The sequence below is a fragment of the Calidris pugnax genome, unplaced genomic scaffold (genome assembly GCF_001431845.1).
Source record: "Calidris pugnax isolate Ruff unplaced genomic scaffold, ASM143184v1 scaffold74, whole genome shotgun sequence".
Classification (NCBI taxonomy): domain Eukaryota; kingdom Metazoa; phylum Chordata; class Aves; order Charadriiformes; family Scolopacidae; genus Calidris; species Calidris pugnax.
The window spans coordinates 74,752-97,842 of record NW_015090790.1 but is presented as its reverse complement, the minus strand read 5'-3'; the positions used below and the strand labels follow the sequence as shown (position 1 = coordinate 97,842).

At 49.4% G+C, this 23,091-nt stretch overlaps 1 protein-coding gene across 1 annotated transcript in view; it reads right to left on the bottom strand.

Moving 5' to 3' along the window:
• Positions 1-21,437, bottom strand: part of DAAM1 (dishevelled associated activator of morphogenesis 1) — a 75,624-nt gene extending 54,187 nt beyond the window's left edge. The window contains 2 exon segments of the mRNA XM_014966614.1: positions 2,533-2,756; positions 21,335-21,437. Coding sequence (XP_014822100.1) covers positions 2,533-2,715 — 183 coding nt within the window. The 5' untranslated portion in view covers positions 2,716-2,756; positions 21,335-21,437.
• Between the last annotated feature and the right edge of the window lie 1,654 nt (positions 21,438-23,091).

Genomic DNA, 23,091 nt, shown 5'->3' with positions numbered 1-23,091 from the left:
GGGTTTAATATTTTTCCTAGAACTTTTTTTTTTTTTTTTTTTTTTTTTTTTTTTTTTTTTTTTTGTGACACAAAAAAAAAAAAAAAAAAAAAAAAAAAAAAAAAAAAAGAAAACATTCCCTGTTTCTCTCTTGTTCCTCCTGAGAAACACGTGCACAGCCACAAAGTAAAACCCTAACTATTTCACTGTTCTATTTAAGCATCCTATTTAAAATCCGAAGTGTCCCTACAACACATAACAGACATGAAACACACACTGGGAGAGCAGATGGAGCCTTTAGCTGACCTTGGAGCCAGCTGTTCCAGGTCCCTCTGCAGCTCAGGAGCTTCTCCTCGGCCACTGGCATGGGACAGTCACTGATTTCTCATGCTCTGGATGCTCCCTGACTCAAACCCACATACTTAAAAACACCCGAAGCCCAGAGAATAGTTTGTGGGATGGCTCCAAAAAGAAAGAGGCTTTTCCCTTTGATCAGGCAGCAGGCTGGGACCTGCAGAGGAGGGACCCTGCTTGTTGGTCTCTGTGGGAGGACTGTCCATCCTGGTGACCAAACTCACTGCTGCAACATCCTCAAAGATGCCCCTCTCAGGCCTTGAAATCTTCCACCCCTGCCACTCCAAGTCCCTGAAGGGAACAAATGGGGCAGAAAAGTCACTATTCAGCTGCAAGAGTTGGCCGAGGACCAATCCAAGCTGGCAAAGCCTCCAGATTCCCCTTCAACCCTTTTGACTTCCGTCAACCCAATAGACTGAGACGACTGAGGACTTTGGAGGGAGCCCTGGTCCCACGGAGCAGGCACAAGCCATCCTGCCCTGCATGGTCGAGCGTGACAGGCCGGGTGGCATCGGGCTTCCGCAGGCGTAAAAATCAGCCCAGTGCCCCCGAGTGCTTTCTCTGTCTCTCTTCCAAATGTTACACAATGGGTTTATACAGAACCAGTGGGACACTTTCCAAACCGTTTAACTAATGCTGAAACTTAATACCCAACACCAACAGGTCACCGAGAGCAAGAAGGAGCTGCTACAACACGGAGGAGGGGTGGGATCTGCAACTTCACTGCCCTGAATGGGAATCTGCCCTCTTGTGCGGGTGGCAGCAGAGCTCGGCTTCCCCCTCCCTCCCACCTGCCTTGGACTGAGATCTCCTGATGGGTTTTTTGGGGAGCCAGGGCGTTGCAGCTGCTTGTATGGGAGCATGGTGGGCACCCGCTGTCCCCCCCTCTCCATGACTTCAGTCCCCAGGTAGCCCACATGGGTCCTGCTGCTGGCATGCCACAGAGCAGCAGCTGCCTCAGAGCCTTGTTCTCACCCTTGATTGGGGGGAAAAAAAAAATAAAATCTTGGCAGGATGGAACAAGAGAGCAGAAGGGCCCCACCAAGGTATGCCCTGGGTCTGGCTGGTCCCTGGGAGTGCCACTGGGCTCCTGCCTCACCACACACACAGTGTCCCCACCGCACAGCCTCTGCCCGAAGCATCCGGCTGAACCTGGGGGAGATGCTCTGAAAATCCTGGGCTGAGACGAGGTGCCGCAGGCTCGGTGGGGGTCTGGCGTCTGAGCCTCCTTAGATGCCTCCTTCAGCCTGGCTGGTGACACTGAGCCACAGCACAGCAAGCCCTTCTGCTGCCTTCGGCTGGGGCACAGGGAGAGCTCTCCCCAGGAAAGGATTTCCCCAGGAAATTCTGATTTGGCAAAATTATCAGTAGAATAAAAGGTGGAACAGAGGCAGTCACTCTGTCTGAACAAACCAAACCCAACTGGTAGTGTTTGGCAGGACTGCTGCAGGGAAATCTTGTCCCTGCCATGCCACGTTGAGCGTCCCAGTCTGCCTTCTCATCCCACTCGTGGAGAAGGATGTCTGGGCAAAACCAGCTCTCGTGATACAATCCGGAGCTCTCCTCTACCAAGTGGCCTGGCTCACCAAAACCACACTGCTCGGCATCTAATGGGACATGCCATACCATGCGGTGTGACCCACCAGCATCACGACTCCTAGCTCCTTCAACCCATCCAAGCCCCATAGAGAAACCGCATTTCACTGATGACTCAACTCAGTGAAGCCCATCCACCAAACCACACCAAAATTTTTTCACTTTTTTTTTTTTTTAATCCACGTTTTTCTGATTTTTAGTACTGAGGAATAAAGAAACAATATCCTGACTCTCCACATCTCAGTTCAGCTCACACCCAAGGGTTTCTGCGAAGCAGAGTGCCTTGTACAGTCACTTTGTACCTACAGGGTAACCTGCTTTTACCAGCTTGGACACCCCTGTGTCACCCTTGAGGTGCACAAAGCCAGACCAGTCCCCAGCTGCTGCTCTAAGAAATCCAGACTTTCTAAGGAGAAAGAGAAATCACCCCAAACTGGCAGGATTTCAGGGAGGAGCAGAGCTCAAGCTTCAGTGCAAAACCGCTCCCAACAGCAGCTCCTGATGCTCCCTTCACACTAAAGCTTGTCTCAAAACTCAAAACCAAGCCTGGGGAAACGAGAAAGAGGGGAAAAAGGAAAGACAAATAAAAAGCATCCTACTTACCACCAGCTCGGTGAACATGACATCCAGCTCCTCCACCGGTGGCATGGGCAGCGTGGGCTCCATGGTCTGCAGGGCGAAGCTGCTGTCATTGCGCAGCCGGTACGTGATCTCGGGGTGGTCGCTGCTGCGAAAGCAGCAGAAGATGAAGGAGAGCCCCCGACCACTCCTCTTCCTCGGGGCCATGGCCAAAATCCTTTGCGTCCCTCCCTCCTGGGCACTAGATCCTGCGGGGAAGAGAAGAGAGGAGGCTGGAGCAGCCGCCCCGCAGCGCGGCACCCCTGTCCCGCCGAGGGGAGGAGGAATCAAAGCCACCCGCGCACTTGGCACAGAAGGGGAAGAGCAGAGACGGTTTATCTGCCAAATATTTCTGCTCAGATTTGATGTTTATGGTCCTGGCAACCTTGACAACCACACGAATTAAAAAGACACGTTTGCTTTGCCTTGTGCCAAAGCTGGCACCAGCAGGCGGACACACTGACATCCCCATGGGGAGCAGGGTGTCTCCAGGAGACCCCCACCACTGCTGCCAGCCTCAGCAAATCCCTGCTGACCTCCCCATGCCCTGGCAGCCAGCACAGCCCCCATCTCAGTCAGGCCAGGGGTATGGCAAATTTGGGAGGCTGCTGCCAGGAACAGCTGGATGTGCTTGGGACCACAAAGTATGTGGTCCCCAGCATGGATGAATTGGTACTCACTGACCTCAAGTGGCTCAGGATGCCCTGAGCCCCAGACAGCAGCCAAGCTGAGAAAATATCCTAGATTATCCCCCCAGCTCTTAAACGTGTCCCTAAACATGCAGTTTTTCATGGAAAGTTTTACTGGGCTTTAATTACATAAACCTTACTTGAAATTCCAGCAAATATTTACAGGATGCGATTTCAGCTGATAAAAGTCACACGGTGCCAGCAGCTTTGACTTTCCTATGCAGTGGCTTATGCAGGACACTGCTTGCACCAGCAGTCGCTTGGGTTTTGCTGATTTCTTAAAATCAGGCTAGAAGCAAAGCTGAGGGCAGGAGACATGTCTTGCTCAACCAGTAACAGCAAGGACCAGGCAAATACTGTCCCAAAACTGGAACTGTCAATTCAACAATACAAGAGAAGGGCCACCTGCAAGGAATGAGGAAGGGAGGGAAACACCCCAACGACAAAAAATCAACCAGCAAAGTAGAGACTTTTTAAAAAGCCTAAACATTTGTCTTATAAAGCCACACACCCACATATTTTATCTCTGTGAAACAAGAGGCTGAGATGTTAAGAGACAGGACAAACAGCCAAGGTTAACGCAGAAGGTTGAACTACAGATGACTCAGATTTACTAACAAAGCTATGAAGAGGCTTGGGGAAAAAAAGGTCAGCATTTGGAGAGAAGTGCCTGATTTCCCTGGAGTCAGCCATTTGGATTTATACACCCAAATAAACACTTGCCATGCCCTATAGGGAGGCAGCACCGGAGGCAGGCTGGGGGCAGACCCAGGGTTGGACTCTGCACCAACTGCTTGCGTGGCTAATGCTGCCCTCCCAAAATAGGGACCGGGCAGAAAATTCAGGCTCTAGCCACGTTACTTTAACAGAGGACCTGACTTTTCAAATTGTCTTCAATGTGTAATCATCTGCTGAACCATGAATGATGGGAAACAGTTATTAGGTCTTCACAGGCTGTGCAACACCCAGTCTGGAGGGTCCCCTCCTTCCTGAAGAGCCCCAAATCTCATTTCACATTTAGCTTCTTGGATTTAGAAAAATGCAGCTGCTGGAGGAATTTCAGCTGCCATGAGAGCTCTCTCATCACAGCTCCCCAAGCAGCCCACACCATGGCAAATCCATTAGCAGCCTGCTGGCATCTCTTCCATGTTAGGAGGGGTTTTGGATCTGCTGGGGAATTTCTTTCCTGCGGGATAGAGGGAAACAAAAAATCCCAAAGACTTGCAGACCTCTGTCACCTCCAGCAGGGAGAGCAGGTGTGAGTTTTGAAGAGCCAGGAGGAGTGGGGTGCAGAGGAAGATGCTGGTGGCTGTCCAGAGCTTTATGCCTGGTGTGGGAGCTCTGACCCTCAGCTGTGCAACGTCTGGTTGCTTGATCATTCCCAGTCCATGTGTAGGGACACGCCATGCCCAGAGTAGGACCTACTCCTGCTCCTGCAACTACTCCAGAGCAAACGGACCTGCTCTCTTCTTCCACAGGGCATTTTCCACCCCCTTTTCCATACCATGTCAATCTCGTCCTTGAGAACTGCTGCTACGTACAACATCTGACTTGGGCTTGCAAAGATGTACAGAAAGCTTTTATCAGAACAACACACGCCCTCCAGAGATACACGCTCCTGACGATGTCTTATGAGGAATTTGAATGACAGACCAAAAGGCAAGATTTAATTTTGAGTTTTAAAGCAGACAGTCATGTAGTAACCAAGACAAAGTATTTTTGAGCAGCTTCCAGCTCTGGAGCTATTGAGGTTCCTCCTTTTCATCTACAAACAATTAAAAAAACCCAAACCACCCTATAGCGTAGGCTGAGTGGGCTGAAGGTTATTAGCAACCAAGGCTAAAAAAAGTTACCAAGAAAACGCGTTAGCTACCAGGCAAATAGCATTAAACCTTCAGAAGGCTGATGAATATTCATTGACATGATGGATCAAAATCAAAACGTGGCTCCCTGGCAGATGACTGGGAGCTGCAGACAGTGCAGGTTGCATCATCAGAACAAAGTCCAGCTACGCACCCTCCTCCTCTCCTGCAAATCCTACAGAAAGGGGATATTCAAAGAGAAAAAACAACAGCCCCTGGCAACCTCTAAGCTTACATTAAGGACAGTGGAAAAGACCAGCTCCACACAGCATCACCTTAAGTGCTCTGCTCCCACCTCCCATTTATACCTGAAAGCTAATTAGATCAATAAATTTAAGTCAGATTGTGATCTAATGGTGCCTTCTGGTTTTACTATTGAGAGGGCCAGAATACATTAATTGCCCCTGTACATACAGAGCCAGGGAAGGGTCATTGAGGGAAGCCCAAATCCCAAGGAAGGACTGATGGGGCTGAATCATTCCCAAACAACTTCAGGATGGGTTCAGCCTGGAAGGCCAGGAAGAGGAAGAGGAGAAGGAGCTTAGCCCACATGTGCCACTGGGACGGATGGGGCTCCCCACACAGGACAGAGGCCATGGGCTGCAGCTCAGCAACAAACACAGAGAGAAGGTCTGTTGTTTTTCCCAGCCCTTAAAAAACATAAAAATAAAAAAAAAAATCACCAAGTCTACATTGCCCTGAGCAGGGCTTAAATGAAATCAGTCATCAGGAGAAAATTGGACCCCGGTGTCACTTTCGCCTTTGCTTTAAGGAAAGGAGAGCAGCAATTACTGCTTGCATATTCAACAGCCTCCTTGGCAAGCTAAATCAGCCCATGTGGAGCGAGGCGCTGCCAAAGCCTGTCTGTGACCGGTGCCCCAACAAGCTGGTTTAAAGCCAGCACCAGTATTGCAGCATTGCGGTCTGCAGCCTAAAAATACCCCAGCAAGGGTACAAACACATGTAAAGGAGCGTGCACGCTCCCCTTCACACCCGCCTCCCAGCCCGCCCAGGAGCTGGGAGCTAAATCCTCACATGCGAATATTAGCTTGTTGTTTTCCTGGCTCCTCTCCCATCCCCTCCCCGAAACAAGGATGCAAAACCCTGAGCGAGCTCTTTCTCAAAAAGGAGCTTTATTGGAGTGCCTTGCACAAGGGGAGAGGATTTTCGTGCGAGGGCAGTGACGCTCTGCTGAGCCCTGGCTCATTTCAGCATCTCGGGCCACACCAGGCTTTGCCTCCCCACACCCCACAGAGCTTGGGGTGCTCCCGACTGAGACACTTCTGGCTCTCTTCCATCACTGCAAAGTGACCTCCTTTGCCGGTGGTGGCCAAGAGGCGCTTGGCTTCGGCAGGCACTTTTAGAAGACACCATCACCCCCAGCGAGTGCTGGAGCTGGGCGTCCTGGATCCCTTTATTACAGCAGACAGAAGGCAGAAGTTTGGCATCCCACATGTTGCTTGTCCCCCCTCCCACCGCCGAGCAACGGTGCTGCCTCCCTCAGTGCTCCTTCCCCAGGCACAGAACACCCAGCACACATCCCACCCGCCAATTGCTCTGCATCATTTTTTTTAAACAAACAATTCTAGACTATTTTCTTCCCACTGTAAGTCAAGTCCAGACCTCCACAGCAAGATGCTCCCACAGCATTTTTCAGACCAGCTGTACCAGAGGATGTTTCAGACCAGAGGCATCCGCTGAGAAACAGCAAAGCCTTCCTTGGACGCGTTTTGATTTTTCACCTTACAGACCCAAGGCAGCCAGCACCCTCCTTGGCCTCATCTGCTAACCCCACCGCTCCTCGGGTTCAGGACTGCGAGCCCTCCAAAACGTGTGTGGTGCACTGCGGTGGGCACCAGGCAGCAGCTTTGGGGCTCACCCCTCTCGGGAGTGAGGAGCGCTGCTCTGTTCCACGTTTGCACCAAAGCTGGTGCAAAGACACCCTTTTTAATGAGGGGGACCCAAGCACTATTTGATTTTAAAAATAAAAGCTTTGAAATTGAGCCTTTGTGTTGATGAAAAGCTCAGAAGCAGGATTGCCTTCCCCTAAGCAGGAGCCACCTTCCCTCCAACACAGAAGCCCAGAGGGCATGAGCCCATCACCTCCAGCACTGACCCTGCGCTGAGCACGGTGCCCACACGCCCAGCACTGCCACTCTTACTAAAAGCAACCAGGAGGATTTTTTGGCGACAAGCTCCCGTGCCAATTTCCAAAAACCCCTTTCTCCAGCATAAAGCTGCTTTCATGCACAGGCTGGGAACGTGTGTGTTTGGTGGAAATGCATGCGTACAGGCAGGAGGGGGAAAAAAGCCAAAACACTTGGCTAAAAGGCTTTAAACTGTTTGATGAATGCCTTTTCCCCCTCCAACCACCCGTGAAACAGCAGCCGCAAAAGGGGACAGGGACAGGACCCTTCCCACAACCCCTCAGGAAAATCAGCTGGCGGGAGAAGCCTGACTCATCCTCAAATCACAAGAGCTATAATTCTCAGCGTAAGCAAATCTCAAAGACTTGGGTTTCATGGATTTATAAATACATCTGTCAAATCCTGAATTACCCCAGATCCTCCTCCCCCTTCTCAGAAATCCTATTATACTCCATGAACCCGATGAAGAGGGTTTCGCATCTCTGAATCTTGCTGGGGCTGCACAGGGTCCAGCAGGAGCTCTCTCCGCTCGCTTCTGGAAAGCCCCATCTGCCAGCACCGACAAAAACCCAACCTTTGCCTAAAACGTGTTGCCTTCTCTTTGTATTCTTTCCTTTTATTGTGGCATTAATCACAAACTGAAGGATACATCTGGGCCTGCTGTCTTGCAAGAAAGCATTTTGCTGTGCTCAAGGACAGACAAAATTCAGAGGATCAATGGTGAAATTCAGGGTGTAGCAAGAAAAATCAAACCATTTCATTCACAGAGTCAGTAAACATACGCTTACCAGTGAGGAAAATGTATTTTCACAAATTTGTAACACACCAGAAAAAGTTCTTTTTCTAGCTAAATAAAATTTACACCTATGGCAAGCAATGGGAAGTGCTGGGAGAGATTTTTTTTGCACGCATCTGCATGGAGCTCTCCTATCTAGAGCTGTTGATGATGCTACCCAGAAAAAAGAGCAACCACCTTCATCACAGCGCTAGAATATCACAGCTCAGCTTCGAAGTCACCTCTCCAGAGCACAAGCAAGGTCCCCACTAAGGGAAGCACACACGCTGTTGACTCTGCAATCCAGTTTTTGGGGGGAAGAGCGTGGCGCACAGCGGGGTGAGATGAGATCTGTCTTAAAGCTCTCCAACTGAAATCAATCCTTGGAGCAGCGCTGCTTGGTTTGGCAAGCCAGCAAAAATCCACAGCACGGGATGGTTGCCAGAGTATTGCAGGACCACGTCTCTCAGAGCGTGGAGATAAGCTTGGGTCCAAGGAGAAGATGATGAGGGCTTGCAGCATCACCCTCTGTAGCAGGAGCTGCCCCCCCGGGGATCCCCACACAGCCCTTTATACCCCTGTAGTTGCAGGGACCAGCATAGCTCAGTGCACAGATGAATCCAACCAGGGAAGACGCTGCTGGAGCAAAACTTTGTTTAGTTTGTGAAGATTAAAAACCAAACCTTGGTGGAAGTTTCCCAGTTAGCTAGATGGCAAGCGGCGCAGTAACAGCGAAGCAGGTCATGTAAACTTAATCAGTGATGGGCTGAGCACCGGCGCCAGATCCTCTAAACAGACTCCTTCTTACGGGAGCTCCAGCAGATCAGCTCAGGCAAATGCCATTTATTTAAGGAACAAGGACAACAAGCATGGAATCACAGAGGAGACCCACTTTGGGAACCTATACAAATATATATATATTTCTTAATACTCCCTAGAGTGCTAAGTGACCCAATTCTACACACACACACACACACACGCTTTTTTCCCAGCAGCCAGACGGATTTATGGTCCTTTTGCAGAAGCAAACCAAAAAGCAGGGTGGGTTGGTGGTGGGAGGAAGGAAGAGTTTTCAAGTCACATATTGCTCCCTTAAATGCCCTCAATGATTTGCATCCTGAAACCCAGGCACAACACTTGTCAGAGGTGGGTTCAGCCTTCCCAGGTGGGTTAAGACTTCCCAGGCAGGCGGGGGGAGGCGAAGGTGGCACGGGGGCTCACTAGGAAGGATGCGGGAGCATCCCCCTGCCCGGCTTCAAAAGGCAGCACAGAAAAACCTGGCAGACGCTTGGTGATGCACAGAAGCCCCTCACAAAAGCTGTTCTTTGCCATTTTGAACCCGGTCTGTGAGGGAGCCTTTGCAGGCGCTTGGCCCTGCAGTGGTGCAGACACCCACGCTGGGCGATGCCAAGCCTTGGCCAGGCAACCCTCGAGGCAAAAAACAGTCAAGAGAAGGATGTAAGACCCTCTGGGCAGCTCAGGGGGCTGCTACAGCCCCGCGGAGTATCCCAAGGCCAACATCCTCCTCCATCCCAGCACAAGCACAAGTCAACACCTACCCCTATTCCATTCCCAGGGCTGGTTTGGGCCCCAGCTGGGAGAAAACACTCAGGCAGAGCACAAAACACCGCCAGGAGGCTGATAATACTGAGTGGTGAAGCCCACCCCAGAGTATCACAAGTTACATATAATTAGCCAGGAAGAACAGCTTTGGTGATCAGACACCTCCCAACAGGACAGGCGCTGGAACCACCTCCCAGCCCAGGCACTGGAAGGAGACCTCCCCTCTCAATACTTCCCTTTACATCCAAAAGGACATGGAATTAAGTTGCTTCATTTCCGAAATCACTCCCAGCTCTGACTACTCCCTTTGACGATGCAAAGCTTTTGTCAGTAAAAACTCAACAGCCTGGCAAGCAGGGTGTGAGGAGCTGTGTCTCCCATTGGAGGAGGATAATTGTTTGCCAATTAGCCTTTTCCTGAAGAACAATAGTTCAATAAAAGCTGTATTTTAATTCCCCCTTTTTTTTCCCTCTCCCCCCCCACCCCGCTCCGCCCCCAGCCTCAAGCCCTGCTCCTCCAGTGAATATTTGGGCTCTGACTTTGATTTATTGGATGCAAAGCCTCGTTCCTGAGCTTCCCACTCCACTGCTCCCTATTTCAGCAGTAACCCCTGGGGAAAGATGGGCTCTCCGAGTGTAAAGCTGGGGGGGGGGGGAGGGGGGGCAGGCAGGTTTTTCCTCTCTTAAAGCCTCTTTATTAATTTGGCTCCACAAACTGGAGTTTCCAAGTTGCTCAGCAGCAGGTGCTTCTAGTCCATCAGAACTGCAACATCTGCCGTGAGGCCACCATCACGACAAGGCAATGAGGAGCTGACTGGCTCGTTTTGGGTTGTGTTTGGAGATTTTTAAGATTATCCACGTTTAAGGTGAGGGTAATGGAACCGCATGTGTTCGCGCAGCTTGTGGTGCGTAGCAAGCTGGGGTTTTTTCACTTTCAAAATGGAAACTGCGTGGAGGCTGCTGTAAATAGGAGTCCTTCCCACCAGGGACCCTGATGGGTAGGTATCATTAAGCTTCAAGATATCATTCAACTTGTAAGCTAGAAAGTGCCCAAAGTAAATGAAACCCATTTGTCAGATGGTTAAGATGTCATAGTCATAGAGTTATCCTACCCATATGCAAGGCTGATTCCCCTTTAAAGATTTTTAAATCCTGATGTTAATCCAGAGTGATTTTTTCCCCCCCTAAAGTACAAACCTGGGGTTGAGAATTTCTGGACAAATTGATAACGGCAGAAGTGGCCCAGGGGCCAGTTTCTTTCCAGTAGGACACTAATACCTCCCTGTGCTTCAGCCGAGGATCGCTGGAAGGCGATACACGTGAGCTCGCAGCAGGCACAACGCAACCCCTCACGGCAACAACTGCTCCCACCCAGCCTGGGGAAAAGCAGCAATTTTTATCACATTACACTAAAAGCCTGTTTGCATTTAAACATCATAGAGAAAAAGCAGGCAAGCACAGCAGGAGAAACTAATTGGAAGGATTGATTATATTTTTTTTATGTAGCTGCAACCCCATGTAGCTCATGGCAGCAGCTCTGCTTTGACCAGGACGGAGCTGCCGGAGAGCAAGACTTGGCTGGCACAGGAGAGCTGCTCAAACCCACCACCCACCAGTTGGAGGACCTGCCTGACAGGAGGCAGGCCATTTCACCTGCCTCAGCATCCTGCCTCCCACCCCTGGCAGGGAGCAAGGAAAGGCTCGCCCTGAAGTTGGCCAACCCATCACTGCTGGGGATGGACCGAATGAAAGCTCCTCTTGCCTCGCAGAGGCATCCAGAGGGGAACATCCACCTGGTGCAGATCCCAAGGGAATGCAACTAAAAACCAATAGAGGCTATTTTACTGCTTAATCCAGTAAAGTATCAGGATCAGAAGCATTGATACAAACCTTTTTAATTTTTTTTTTTTGGTGCACATTCATTTAACCAAATCTGATTTTTCTCAGACACTTTGAAGTCCAAACAGGGCATCCATAGCATCACTACTGCTTCAGGCCTCCTGCCTGCCTCCAGCTCTAGATGCTGCTTAAAAAACCAGCGTCTCCACCGCCCTGGAGTCAACACTCCAGTGAGGAACCCCCACTTGAAGGTGTAATACTGCCGTGACAGCAACCACCTCCCTGGCAGGGATACGCTCAGGAGTGCATTTCTCTTCTTTGCAGGTTTTCACACTGTACCCACCACGAACTGCAAGACAAGCTTCCCACCCCTGTAGATATTTACGCAATGACCTCCTTTCTCATTAAAAAAGAAAAAAACACCCCAGCCTTGCAATTGCAAAGAACTGCTTGAAAAAGTGACCCAAGGGGATCCTGAGAGGCTCAGACACCCTGAGAGAAAATAACTGGGTTTGGAGTTTTTAATTGAATCTCATCGGCTGCAGGAGGGTAGTCTGGGTGTTCATACGTTTGGGATTAGCCACACACCAGATGCACCCACAAGCAGAGACGCGGACACCACAGGCTCAGGAAGGCACAATGTCACCCACTCCCGCTGGGGTACAGCACCATGCTCTGCCCTCTCCCATCCACCGGCACCCTCCTGTGCACCCACTTCAGCCTCTGGACCCACTGAGATGCTCCATGTTCACCATCATTTCTCCACCTTCCTGAGACTTCGAACCAGTCCCAGATGTTCCTGGCCCTTTCCAAGCTCACAACTCCTTGCAGATGACTTCTTACTTGTGGTTGGAGTCCCCCATTTTGGCCACCAAAGTGAAAGTACTTCTCCCTATCGACACCAGTCTGGTTTACTCACCATACGAAGCAGTGGAGAACTTCATTTCTTTGAGAGTTCCTGAGTCCTGGTGGTGGCAGGGTCTCGAAGCGGGGCCCAGCAGGCCTAACCACACTTGAAGTGAAATCAAAACTCAGTGAGCTGAGCTTTATCGCTTGATTTGTACATCCTCATGCCCATGCTACAAGGGTCACAAAGCCGGCCAAGCAAATGCTTCAAGCGGAGCGAGTCACCTTCACTGAGCTCCTGAAGCAGCCAAGCAGAGCCCTAACAACAAAATCGCCGAGCCAGAGGGGATGGTGCTTTCTGGCTCAGGGGCTGCAATGACAACAGAACATCTCTGCTCAGACACCCAAAAGTATCATTGCCATAAGTTTTGCCATGAGATGGAGGCCACCACGAGAAGAGGCTGGACATGGCTGTTTCCTTCTTAGCTCTTAGCACAAGGCACATCCATGTCAAACCCTCCCTACAACAGAGCAAGAACATCCAGAACAGTCAACATCCAGAACCTCCATCTCAAAGCCCTCCCTAAAACAGAAAAAAAGTCCGCTGCATAGCCACTGCCCCAAACCTTGAAAAACATTTTCCTGCGTGTCTAAGCTCAGTAGCTCATTGCCTCAAATTAAAACTGCAGTTAGGATGCCCCAAACACATGCTAATGAAATACCTCCAAGAGAGACTGACCTCACGATCATCCACAGTCTTGTGACTGTCCACAGGGGAAGGAAATTAAATAGCTTTCGGCTAACAAATCTTCACAGCGTTTTCCAGCACAAGGCCTGTGACACTGCCGCAAAGTTTAAAGCAGCTGCACGTTGGGTTTTGGTACCTGAAAACTCCAGATTCACTCCTCTACCTCCAGAGATGCCACAGGAAGAGAAAACATCCCGGAATAATTCCCTCTAGAGGCAAAACCTTTCAAAACCTCACTAATGCAAGGTTTTTAGAGCCAGCAAGAGCTACCCGTCCGCATCGACTGCAACATGAACTGAGGGAGCAGGAGGAGGGAAGAAAAAGCATCTTCCAGGCAATCACTGGCACTTTTTTCTGCAGCTGAGCGCCTCATGGGGGGAGCAACTCATGCACCAACAGGAGCACTTGAAGCACGCTGGTGCTTTATAAATTCACTTTCAGTGGATGTACCAGCACGTCACATGGAGAAGGAATGTATGCTATGCAAATCCAGCCCCAGACTGCTCCCTGCCTAATCTAGCTTTAGATTCAAATGCTTATTACCATGGCGTCTAATCGGGTAATGGGTAATAGACAGGTTTAGTTTGGGTTCCCAGCACTTCAGCTGTATTCTTCTTAAGACACTAAAGGCAAAAAAAAAAAAAAAATGAAACCAAGAGAATAAAACCCAAGTCTGCAAAGAATACAAGCTCTGGTAGAAAGCAGAGAACAAAAACCAGGCATGGAAAAAAGTATTGACACCTACCAGGAAAAGCCAGACAGATATGCAAACATTTGACAGCTCACAAAGAACACAATAATCATTGATTCCTGCCTGCACCCCATCATATCCCTGCAGGGAAGTAAGCACTTAGTCTTTCAGGGTCTCTCCCTTCCCCGGTGAGACATAAGGTGATGCAAGGATCTCACACACCCACATAGGACCCTTCTACCAGCAGCTAACTCCCAGCAGCACCGAGCACAGCTACCCTGTGGATGCTCTGGGCACCCACGCCAGGACCTCCAGGGCCTGGGTAACACATGCCAACCAGAAGCTGTTTGCTGGCTTGGGAGGCAAGGGTTCCCTTACTGCATTAGGGTCCGCAGCAGAACACGGGGACTGTGGAAACATCATTCCTGGAGGCCACCACCTCCCTGCTTGCTGGCACCAGGCACACGCCAGGGCTCACACCACAGCCAAGGTAATTTCTGCCCTTATCTGCACCAGACAAGGCAATTCATTTCACTTCTAAGTTTGTCAAATAGTCAGGTCTGTGCAAGCCATATGCCACTCCTGGTACCTACAGATGCCAGCCTTTCACCTCCACCGTGTGGCTACAACTCGGCCACTGGGTACCAGAAATAACCCTAAGGCAAGGACACAAAGGCCCACCACTCGGGCTTTACAAGTCCTCCTGTCTGTCCACTGCTCATCTGCTACACCAAGCTTTCCAGTGGTGGAAGATAGTGAGGTTTTCAATACTGTGGTCCAGCTCCGACCTTCAGGATGCCGTACCCCAGCAGCTTGTCCTCCCCTGCCTCCACAACGCTGAACATCACACAGACCTGCAACCAGCTCCAGCAAGGGGTGAAGACAGGGAAATCATGCTACCAGCCTCTTAAGACCCTACAAAACTGCGCTGATCCTGCTACGCTACAGAAACTACACTTGGTGGGGTAAGCAGCGTTAGGAATACCGAGACTAACACAGAAGGGATTTCCCGCTGTGAACCTAAGCAACATAAGGCACATTTATATTAAGGCTGTAGGATGAACTTATATTTATTAGGCATCAGAGAATTCACATAGGTGAACATCACCCCTGCAACACCTACGTGTCTGTGCAGGATCCTGCAGTGTTGGCTCTCTGCTGTCTCGTAACACGGTAAATCCAACTAAAGCACTCGTTTATGGCTCGGATGTTCGTAACATTTACGTGTATTCCTTGGTGTCTAGTACAGACTGAATATTCATTGCATCCCTTCCCTTAATAAAACACCTCCACAACACCCTTCTAATCTGATGCCTGTTTTGGCTAGATGGCTAGACCAACTTTAAAGCTTCCTTTCATTAGGAAACTCAGCTAAAATCATAGGTTAACTTTCCATGATGTACGTTATTACCAAGGGAAGTGAGGTGGCTGATATTCTGCCTCTCAGGGATGTGTGCTCTATGCTTCATCATTTACTGAATGAATATTCAAATGCTTTGAAAGGAGAAGGAAAACAAACCGAAAGAAACCGGAGGCTGCAGCTCGCAGTGTTTTCATAAGCCTGTTCAAAGACCGAGCCAGATTTACCAGCGGCTGCATCACTGCCCAGCCGCCTGGGCAGCTGGCCAGGCTCTCCCTCCAGCTCTGCACCTCCCCAGGTCATGGCAGTGCCTAGAGCTGGTCTGGTGGACTTTTTTCCTTGCTCCTGTAGCAGAAACAACAGCAGGGACAGATAAATGAGGAGAAAAGCCCCCCTTTCCCATGCAGCCCAGCCCACGACGCAGAGGGAAGAAACCCGAAGAGCTTTGAGACTCCCTGCCTGAGGACATGGATGGAGATGCTAATCGGGGAGTCCTTCCCAGCACCAAAGGAGCCACACAGAGTATTTACCTGTCCGCAGGGACTAAATAACCCAGCAAAGTCATACTCATTTGTGAGCCAAAAAAAGAAAGAGTTCACATTCCTGTATTTACAGCCACTACTGCCTCTGGAACTTTGTCTGCAGCAGTCTCTGGCACAGGGTCATTCCCCTGTGAATGACTGTGAAGAGGGGACAGTGAAAAAGTCCTTCATCCCGCTGTGGCACAGGGACTCGTGGATAGTTCACACACATATTTCCAAGGGGAAAAAGTATTTCAAAACCTCAGAAGCTGCATTTCTGGAGCTGTGGAAAACTCACATGCAAAAAGCATGGTTCGCTTATGATAAACCAGGATGGCAAGCCACTTGAGATGTAAAAATAATGTAATGAATAAGTATATTTATATTTATAACCCCACAGCAGCTTTATTTATAGGGATGCCAATCACTTTTACACTGATCTAAAATTGGCTGGCAGAAAGCCTTAAGACTATATCCAGGAAGCCATCTGTAACAAATCTAAGCCGTGACATCTCTGCATACATTTGGCCAAACAATATCACTAATGCCAGCCATCTTGACTTTAAATGTACAGATGGGCCCGGAGCAGCTCACCAAGCCTGCCACACAGCCAAAAATGGATGAATTTTGCTATCACCGACTATAAACTAGTTGGAAAAAGGACCAGATGACGGAAAACCAGTCACTGCCTGGGCTGTCTGGATGCTAATACTAATATAGTGCTGGGTAGAGAGCAAGGCAGCATCCACCTGGGTGTAGGTGAACCTCTTTCAAAACCTTTCATCACTCAAATGGGGGAGCTATAAGCAAGTTAAAAAGACCAGCGGAAGCTCTGCAGCACCACCTTTAAAAGGCAAGGGGATTAAGCTTGGGCTCTCGCATGTAGTTTTTCTTCGATCCATCACTAAAGACCCAAAGCTGGGACAGAGGAAGATGCAGGAGAAATTAATTGAAAGTCATTGCTTGGCCCTCCATCTCAAAGCAGGCAAGGATTTCTAGTGAGACTTCTCCTCTCCCACCACTGCCCAAGAGGACCTCGCAGCTTCATCTAAACCTGCAGATGTCAAGGGAAGAGGTTGCTGCTGATTTCCACGGGGCTGGTGTTGCAGCATCCCAAACTATCCCGTGTTGTCGGGATGATCTGGGGACTTTCTGTTGCTGCCCCTGCAGCTCAAGTGGGAACCACCTGGAGAGCTGAAAAGTCACGTCTAGTTCACAGGAAACAGAAAAAACTGCTCTTCATCCTAGTGAGGCTTTTGGGGTCTGGTTGTCTCAGAAATGGGGCAAAACAGGGATGGCTACATGTCAAATACAGACTATGGGTAAACTCACAAAAGTTGCAGTATTTTGGCAAATGCCAAGGCAGAAAAGGTCTGGAATATTGCTTTGAATAGTTCTGGGAACAAACCCATCATTAATTTTCAACACTTATTCAGCAAGCTATTTGAATCAAAAGAAGGAGGCTTGTGCACACATAGTGACAGCATTATTGGGTAGATTTTTGCCTTTGCTCCTTAGATCATTTATGAGAAAACAGTTGCCAGCAAACACAACTGCCTTCCAGCTCGATGCAGGGATTCAACTGTCCCTGCCCTGGGGACAAGGTAACCTCTCAAGATCCCTTCCAGTCCAATTTTAATACCATTTTACACCGCAAACTGTTTATATACTGGCATTTGCTCTGATTCATCCCTGGAAATATATATGTCTAAAAGAGTAACTGACAAAAAGAAAAAAATGAAACCCAACAGCAGTTCCCTCTCTCAAGGAGAAAGCAAAGGAAAACAACCAGACACAAAGCTACCACATCCTCAATCCAAACGTCTTCCAAACCTTCCAGCTGAAGCTTTCACAGCTAGGCTGCCACTCCATCAAAGCCTTGGGCTATGGTTGAAGCCCATGCCATTATTTGAGAGCAGCGTTATGGTGCATTGCAGCATGCACCGAGGAAATGGTTGGCAATGACTTTTCCAACAGCACACCTGCCAAAACACCCCCAAGGCCCTTGTGCAGAAAACACAGCATTTCAAAGAAAAACCTGCCTCTACTTTCTCAACGGGGCATCCTCCAGTGTGACAGAGCTCGAGTGCTGCATGGGCTTTCAGAAAGAGTCAGTGAAAGCACGTGGCCAGATGTCCTCTCCTTCATGGCAGGATTTTGAGTTTATTCTTAGCACCTTAGGAAATCACTCCTCTGCCTCTAATCCTTTGGAATTATGGAAAATAATAAAATAAATAATAAAGTAAGTGTTTAAAAAAAAAACCACTTATGGACAGTCAAGAGAAAAAAAACCATACATTTTCTACACTTAAGCAAGAAATGCTAAAGTTCTGTCCAAACACCAATGAATGTGGACATTTACAGTTATCACACAGCCAAAACTGAGATGGTTGTGGGAGATGCTGGTCCGAGCAGCTGACCCCAAATGCAGCAGCCAAACAGCGAGCAGTGAGGTCTCAGCAGTCCTCAGCTGCAAGAACTGACTCCAGCTTCCACCCGTGCCAACGGCCTCATCAGAAACGGCAGTGCTTGTGAAGCAGAGTCTCAGAGGTCCTTCAAAGTCCAAAGCTGATCTCCAACTCTTTCAACTTGCTTCTGGACACAATCAAAACCCAGAGCAGGCTCCTTTCCCAAGGATCCCTCCTATCAATGGTACATAGGCTTTTGATTAGACCCTTTGTAGAGTTGAAAAAAAAAGACTTGCTCAAGGATGATAAAGTCTAGACACTACAGTATATTTTCCAGCTGATCCAGCAAACGTAAAAAGCCCTCCCTTGATCTCGCACTGCCACGATCAAAGCCATTATCCCATTCAGAGCCCTTCTGAAACTTTAGCTTCCAAATGTGCAAGTTATTTTTAAAATCTAAACCAGGCCAAGCCTCTTGTTTGGAGTTTTACGAGGAAAATGGGGTGTACTCCTTCCAAACCTTCTCCTCTGCCAAGTCTGGAAGCGGCTGGTGGGCACATGGCAGAGGGCAAGAGCAGGGAGGCAGCTTCAGTCCTTGGGGCACTGTGCTCAGTGACACACCGTGCTCAGTGACACACCGTGCTCAGTGACACACCGTGCTCAGTGACACACCGTGGACACGATCTGATTGCATGGGAGGACACAGTCTGTTCCCTGAGGGTGGTTACAGTGGGGAGGAATACTCCCCATCCTTAACCGAGAAGAATTGTTTTTGGAGAGTAAGCAACCTTTGCATCCTCATCCTTAGGACTCATACCTGCCTTTGGCATCCAGAGTCACAGGGTTGTGTTCTTCTGGAGCCCAGGAAGAGGAAACAGCTTCAAATACCTTCATTTTCTCCAGAAATTAAATACAACTAAATGCTACAAGTTTCCTTTACCAGGCAGCAGTATGCCCAAGCGCACAAAGAACAGCCAGTTCTGTGCCAAGGGACAACCAGGTAAAAAAAGTCATCTTCCAGTTCCCTGGAGGAGTCTTTCAGGTGGCTGAAAGGAAAGAAGAAACACAGCTCCGCAAAAGCATAGGAAAGCCAACGAGGCATCAGCTCTGCCTTAAGTGTGGTGCTCAAAGAGAGGCAACAAAAGACCAGCCAAGCCCATCCCAGACCAGCCAGCTCCATGCGGTGAGCACCAAACCCTCTGGCATGCAGTGGCCACCACAGGACAGGAGACCTGGGGTCAGTCCTGATGGCCAAGGCTTGCAGCACCCAGGCTGGGATAAGTCAAAGGATGGGCAATCCAGAGTGACAAGAAACCTGGGGACAACTGGAAGGGCTTTTTGAAAGCACATGGCCACCAAGCTGCACCTCCCATAAAGGTGGACTTCTAATAGGGGGACATTCTTCAAAGAGAGATGGGGACAGGAGGTGACTCTCCCCACATAAAGGAGAAGAGAGCAACACTGAGCATTCACATGCTCCAAAGCTATTTAAATGCCAAATTTAGCTCCCTAGGAAATGCTTAATTTAACTGAGCAGCTTCTAAAGCACTGGGCAAACAAGTCACATTGTCTCCTTTTTCTCCCAGCATTTGCCTCCACAGCACTGTCCACTTCCCTCCGTGCTTTCACCCTCCTCGATTTCCAGTATCTGTGCTCCTCCTCCCCCACCTCTCCCTCTTCCAAACCAAGCAGATCTGTCAAAAGCTGAGTGAATCAAGCAGGCACGTGTTAGGAGGATGGGGATGAGAGACCCGAAGTCCCCTCTGGCATCCCTCGCTGTGGCTGGAAGGGCCATGCTGGGCAGGGGCAATGGCCACACTGCACATCACACATCCCCAGTGCTTTGGGAGGTCTCGTCTGAACCTCCACCAGCTTTCCAGCTGGGTGAACGTCAAGGAAAGAATCAGGTCGACAGTGTTCCTTAAGAGTATTTCCATCAAATCAGGCTTTTCCCACACCCACACGCTGGAGAAGAAAAAGTGAGGGTCACTGGCAATGCGGTGCCGGCTGTGACAGCTGCCACGTCGGTCCCAGAGGAGACACAGGATTTGCCAGCATCTCCCCAAAGTGTTGGTCAGGGGCTGGGCGAGGTGGACAGTACACAGGAAACATGCTCAGCTTCACCTCTACTGTGGCACAGAGCCCAACATGTGCCCCACCAGTGGTTCATCTTTCCTTAACAAATGTAGAGAGGAGATGGACATTAACCTTAGCTTCCATGAAAGCATGTTTCACTGACTCTGAAGCCACCAAAGCCACACAGATCCTAATGGTTCCACCTTGCCCTCACCCTGGCCACTTCCCTCTAATGAGCTTGTCATTAGAGGGAAGGAGAGCAAATCCCCCACTGAACATCTGTGATCCCTGAGAAGGGCTAACAAAAAGTTACTGATCTCAAAAGTTTACGGTCCCCATCACACAGGAGAGCAGAGGAGCTGATGGCAATGGCTGCTTCTAGATTTAAAAGGATCTAAACCCATCATGGAAGTAGCATGCACCCTGAAGCCTCACCCCCAGAGTCTGTACATGCCCTTTTGCAGGACAAGATACATGAGGTGGAGAGGGCAGCTGAGGAGCCAGCATCACCAACCCCTACCAACCCCTGCCCCCTGCTCAGGAAGAAAGGGAAACCAAGGGAAAAAAGGCAAATCGTCCAGTCTCACGCTAGCCACCAGCACAACAGCCACCCTCAGCTGCTCTCGGTGATAAATACTGAAGGGAAAATACGTGATTCACTGCGGTGTCGAGCATGAACCAGGGGCGGGTTCAGCACCGCATCTGTCTCTTTGTGAGGCTGTCCAGCCACCCCAGCCTCTTTGCAGTGTTTTTCTGTGTCTTTCTCATCTCCCACGTTAAGGAGATGGGAAACGTGCGTACCACCGACCCACCCCTTCCCAAAGCAAACGTGCAAATACAAGCTGGAAAACACCCAATTTCCAAGCCTGGCAAACTTACACCAGTAACTTATTCCCAGGCAGAGCTGTGATTTTTGTAAGGGATTCCACTGGGTTAAGGAGTCAAAGACGTAACTGTACAAACGAAAGCCCTTTATTTCTGTAAAGTCCTTTTTTTTTTTCTTCCTCCTCCTGAAATGGCATGGAGTGACACAGCTCTTGCCAGTTCAGTGGGGTATACGTGAAGGTTTGGCTGAAAGCAACCTCATTAAACTGGCTGGGTCACTAAGCGCCAATCCAAACACTGAGTCCTCTGATCACCGCATGACGGGCTAGGAACCAAAGGCAACTCACAATTAAACCCGTGACAATCAGGAAAAATCCTTACAAACCCCTCCAAGCAGAATCCACCAACACCATCCACCCTTTTTTTAAATTTACTTACATAAGCAGCATGACTGATAACTTGGAGGAAATCAGATGCTTAACGATTAAGCGACAGTGAGGCAGCACTCTGGAAGATAAATACACCCCTTGGAACACCTGCAACAAAACCAGAAGGTATAAACAGACAGTAACTAATTATTCTGATTAAATCTTGGAAGACCTGAAATACTCAACAGCAGCAGAACAAAGCTGGTGCGCAGGGCTGCTCGCAAATGTTAAGTCACACCCATTTTTCAAAGAATTCCCCCAAATAAACCTAAGTGCCTCTATGTTGTTTTTGTTTGCGTGTGTGTTCCTTAAGGTCTAGGCTGATAGGAAGCCTCCTCCACCGCACCCTGAAGGGATCCCGTCGCCTTCAGCTAAAATTAGACTTCAAAGGGGTGCGGGTGAAGGTGGGTGTCTGGCGTGGCGAGGCTCCTACCGCCTGCCCGAGGAGCAGCACGTCAGGGTTTTTTGATCCCCTCCCATCGAAACCAAAGGGAGAGGGTTGGTTTTTTTTTTTATTAAAAGAAATGAAGGAAAAATAAATAAGGTGCACTCCAAGGAAGAAAGGAGGGGACAGCAGGTCTACCCCACTGCTGGGCTGGAGCAGGGATCAGGACGCAGGGAGGTAAGGGTGCAGCGGAGCCACAGGGATGGGACGGGATGCAATGGGATGCTCGACCCAGCAGGGAGAGGAACCAGCAAAACCCACCAGCAGCTCACCCACTACTGTGGATGCAAAGTAAGGCACCTGCTTTATTGTGATCCACGACACCAGCTCCGGAAGCCACCGTCAGAGCAGACTGCATGCAGAACAAGACAAGGGGGATGTGTTCAGCAGACACTCCTCTGCTCTCCTTCCTTTGGAGGAAAACCATTGTTTTCCTCCTCCCCTTCTCTCTGCCCTCCCCCTCCGCATTAAATGCCAGCAGAGCTCAGGGGAATATTTAATCTCAAACCTCAGTAATCAATCAGTTCACCCTCACGCATGAGAAACAGTCACAGCAGTAAGCACCAAATCCTATTTCTATCCGGCGATACGATGTTTTAATTCCATACATAAAATTTCCCTTTTAACATAAATCCTGAGCAGATCCGGGCAGCCCCTGGGTGGGGGGTGGAGAAAGACATGGTGCCAGGGCAGAACATGGGGACTGAAGTGGGGGAAGAGGGAGGAGAAACCATCCTGGCCATTATTTCAATTGACAACTTTATACAGCTGCTCTAGTTTGCTATTGGTATGACGATGCTTCGACCTCGCGTTTGTCGTCCCAGAGGATGGGCAGCAGCGTGGCGAGCAGCAAGCCAACATCCAGCTCTGTCACCAGAATATCCATTGGTTTTATCCCAACACGCCAGCAAGTAGGTGAGAAAACGGGGACAGAAAATGCATGACGGTCACACATGGAAAGGTTTGGGCTAGGCTGTGATACAAATAACAGCAACTGGGTCTCACTACGTGTTGCAAGACTTCCTCTAAAAATTTTAACATCTGAGAGAGCTTTTCTAGCTGGTTTCTAGCAATTTTGGGATAGTTCCCTGCAAACGCTTGGTTTTGTCCAAGTACGAACACAGCCAGACCAGCAAGACCATCACATAGCTCCCAGTGCGACAGGTAGGCAGCCACAAGCAACATCCCTCCTTCACCCAACCAGATCAGTCTCAAGTGGCATAGCTTACAGCCAGATATGTTAAAAAAAACATATATTTTTTTTAAAGATAAACACATGCACAGACTTTTCTCATATGCAGGAACAAAAGAGAAGACACCCC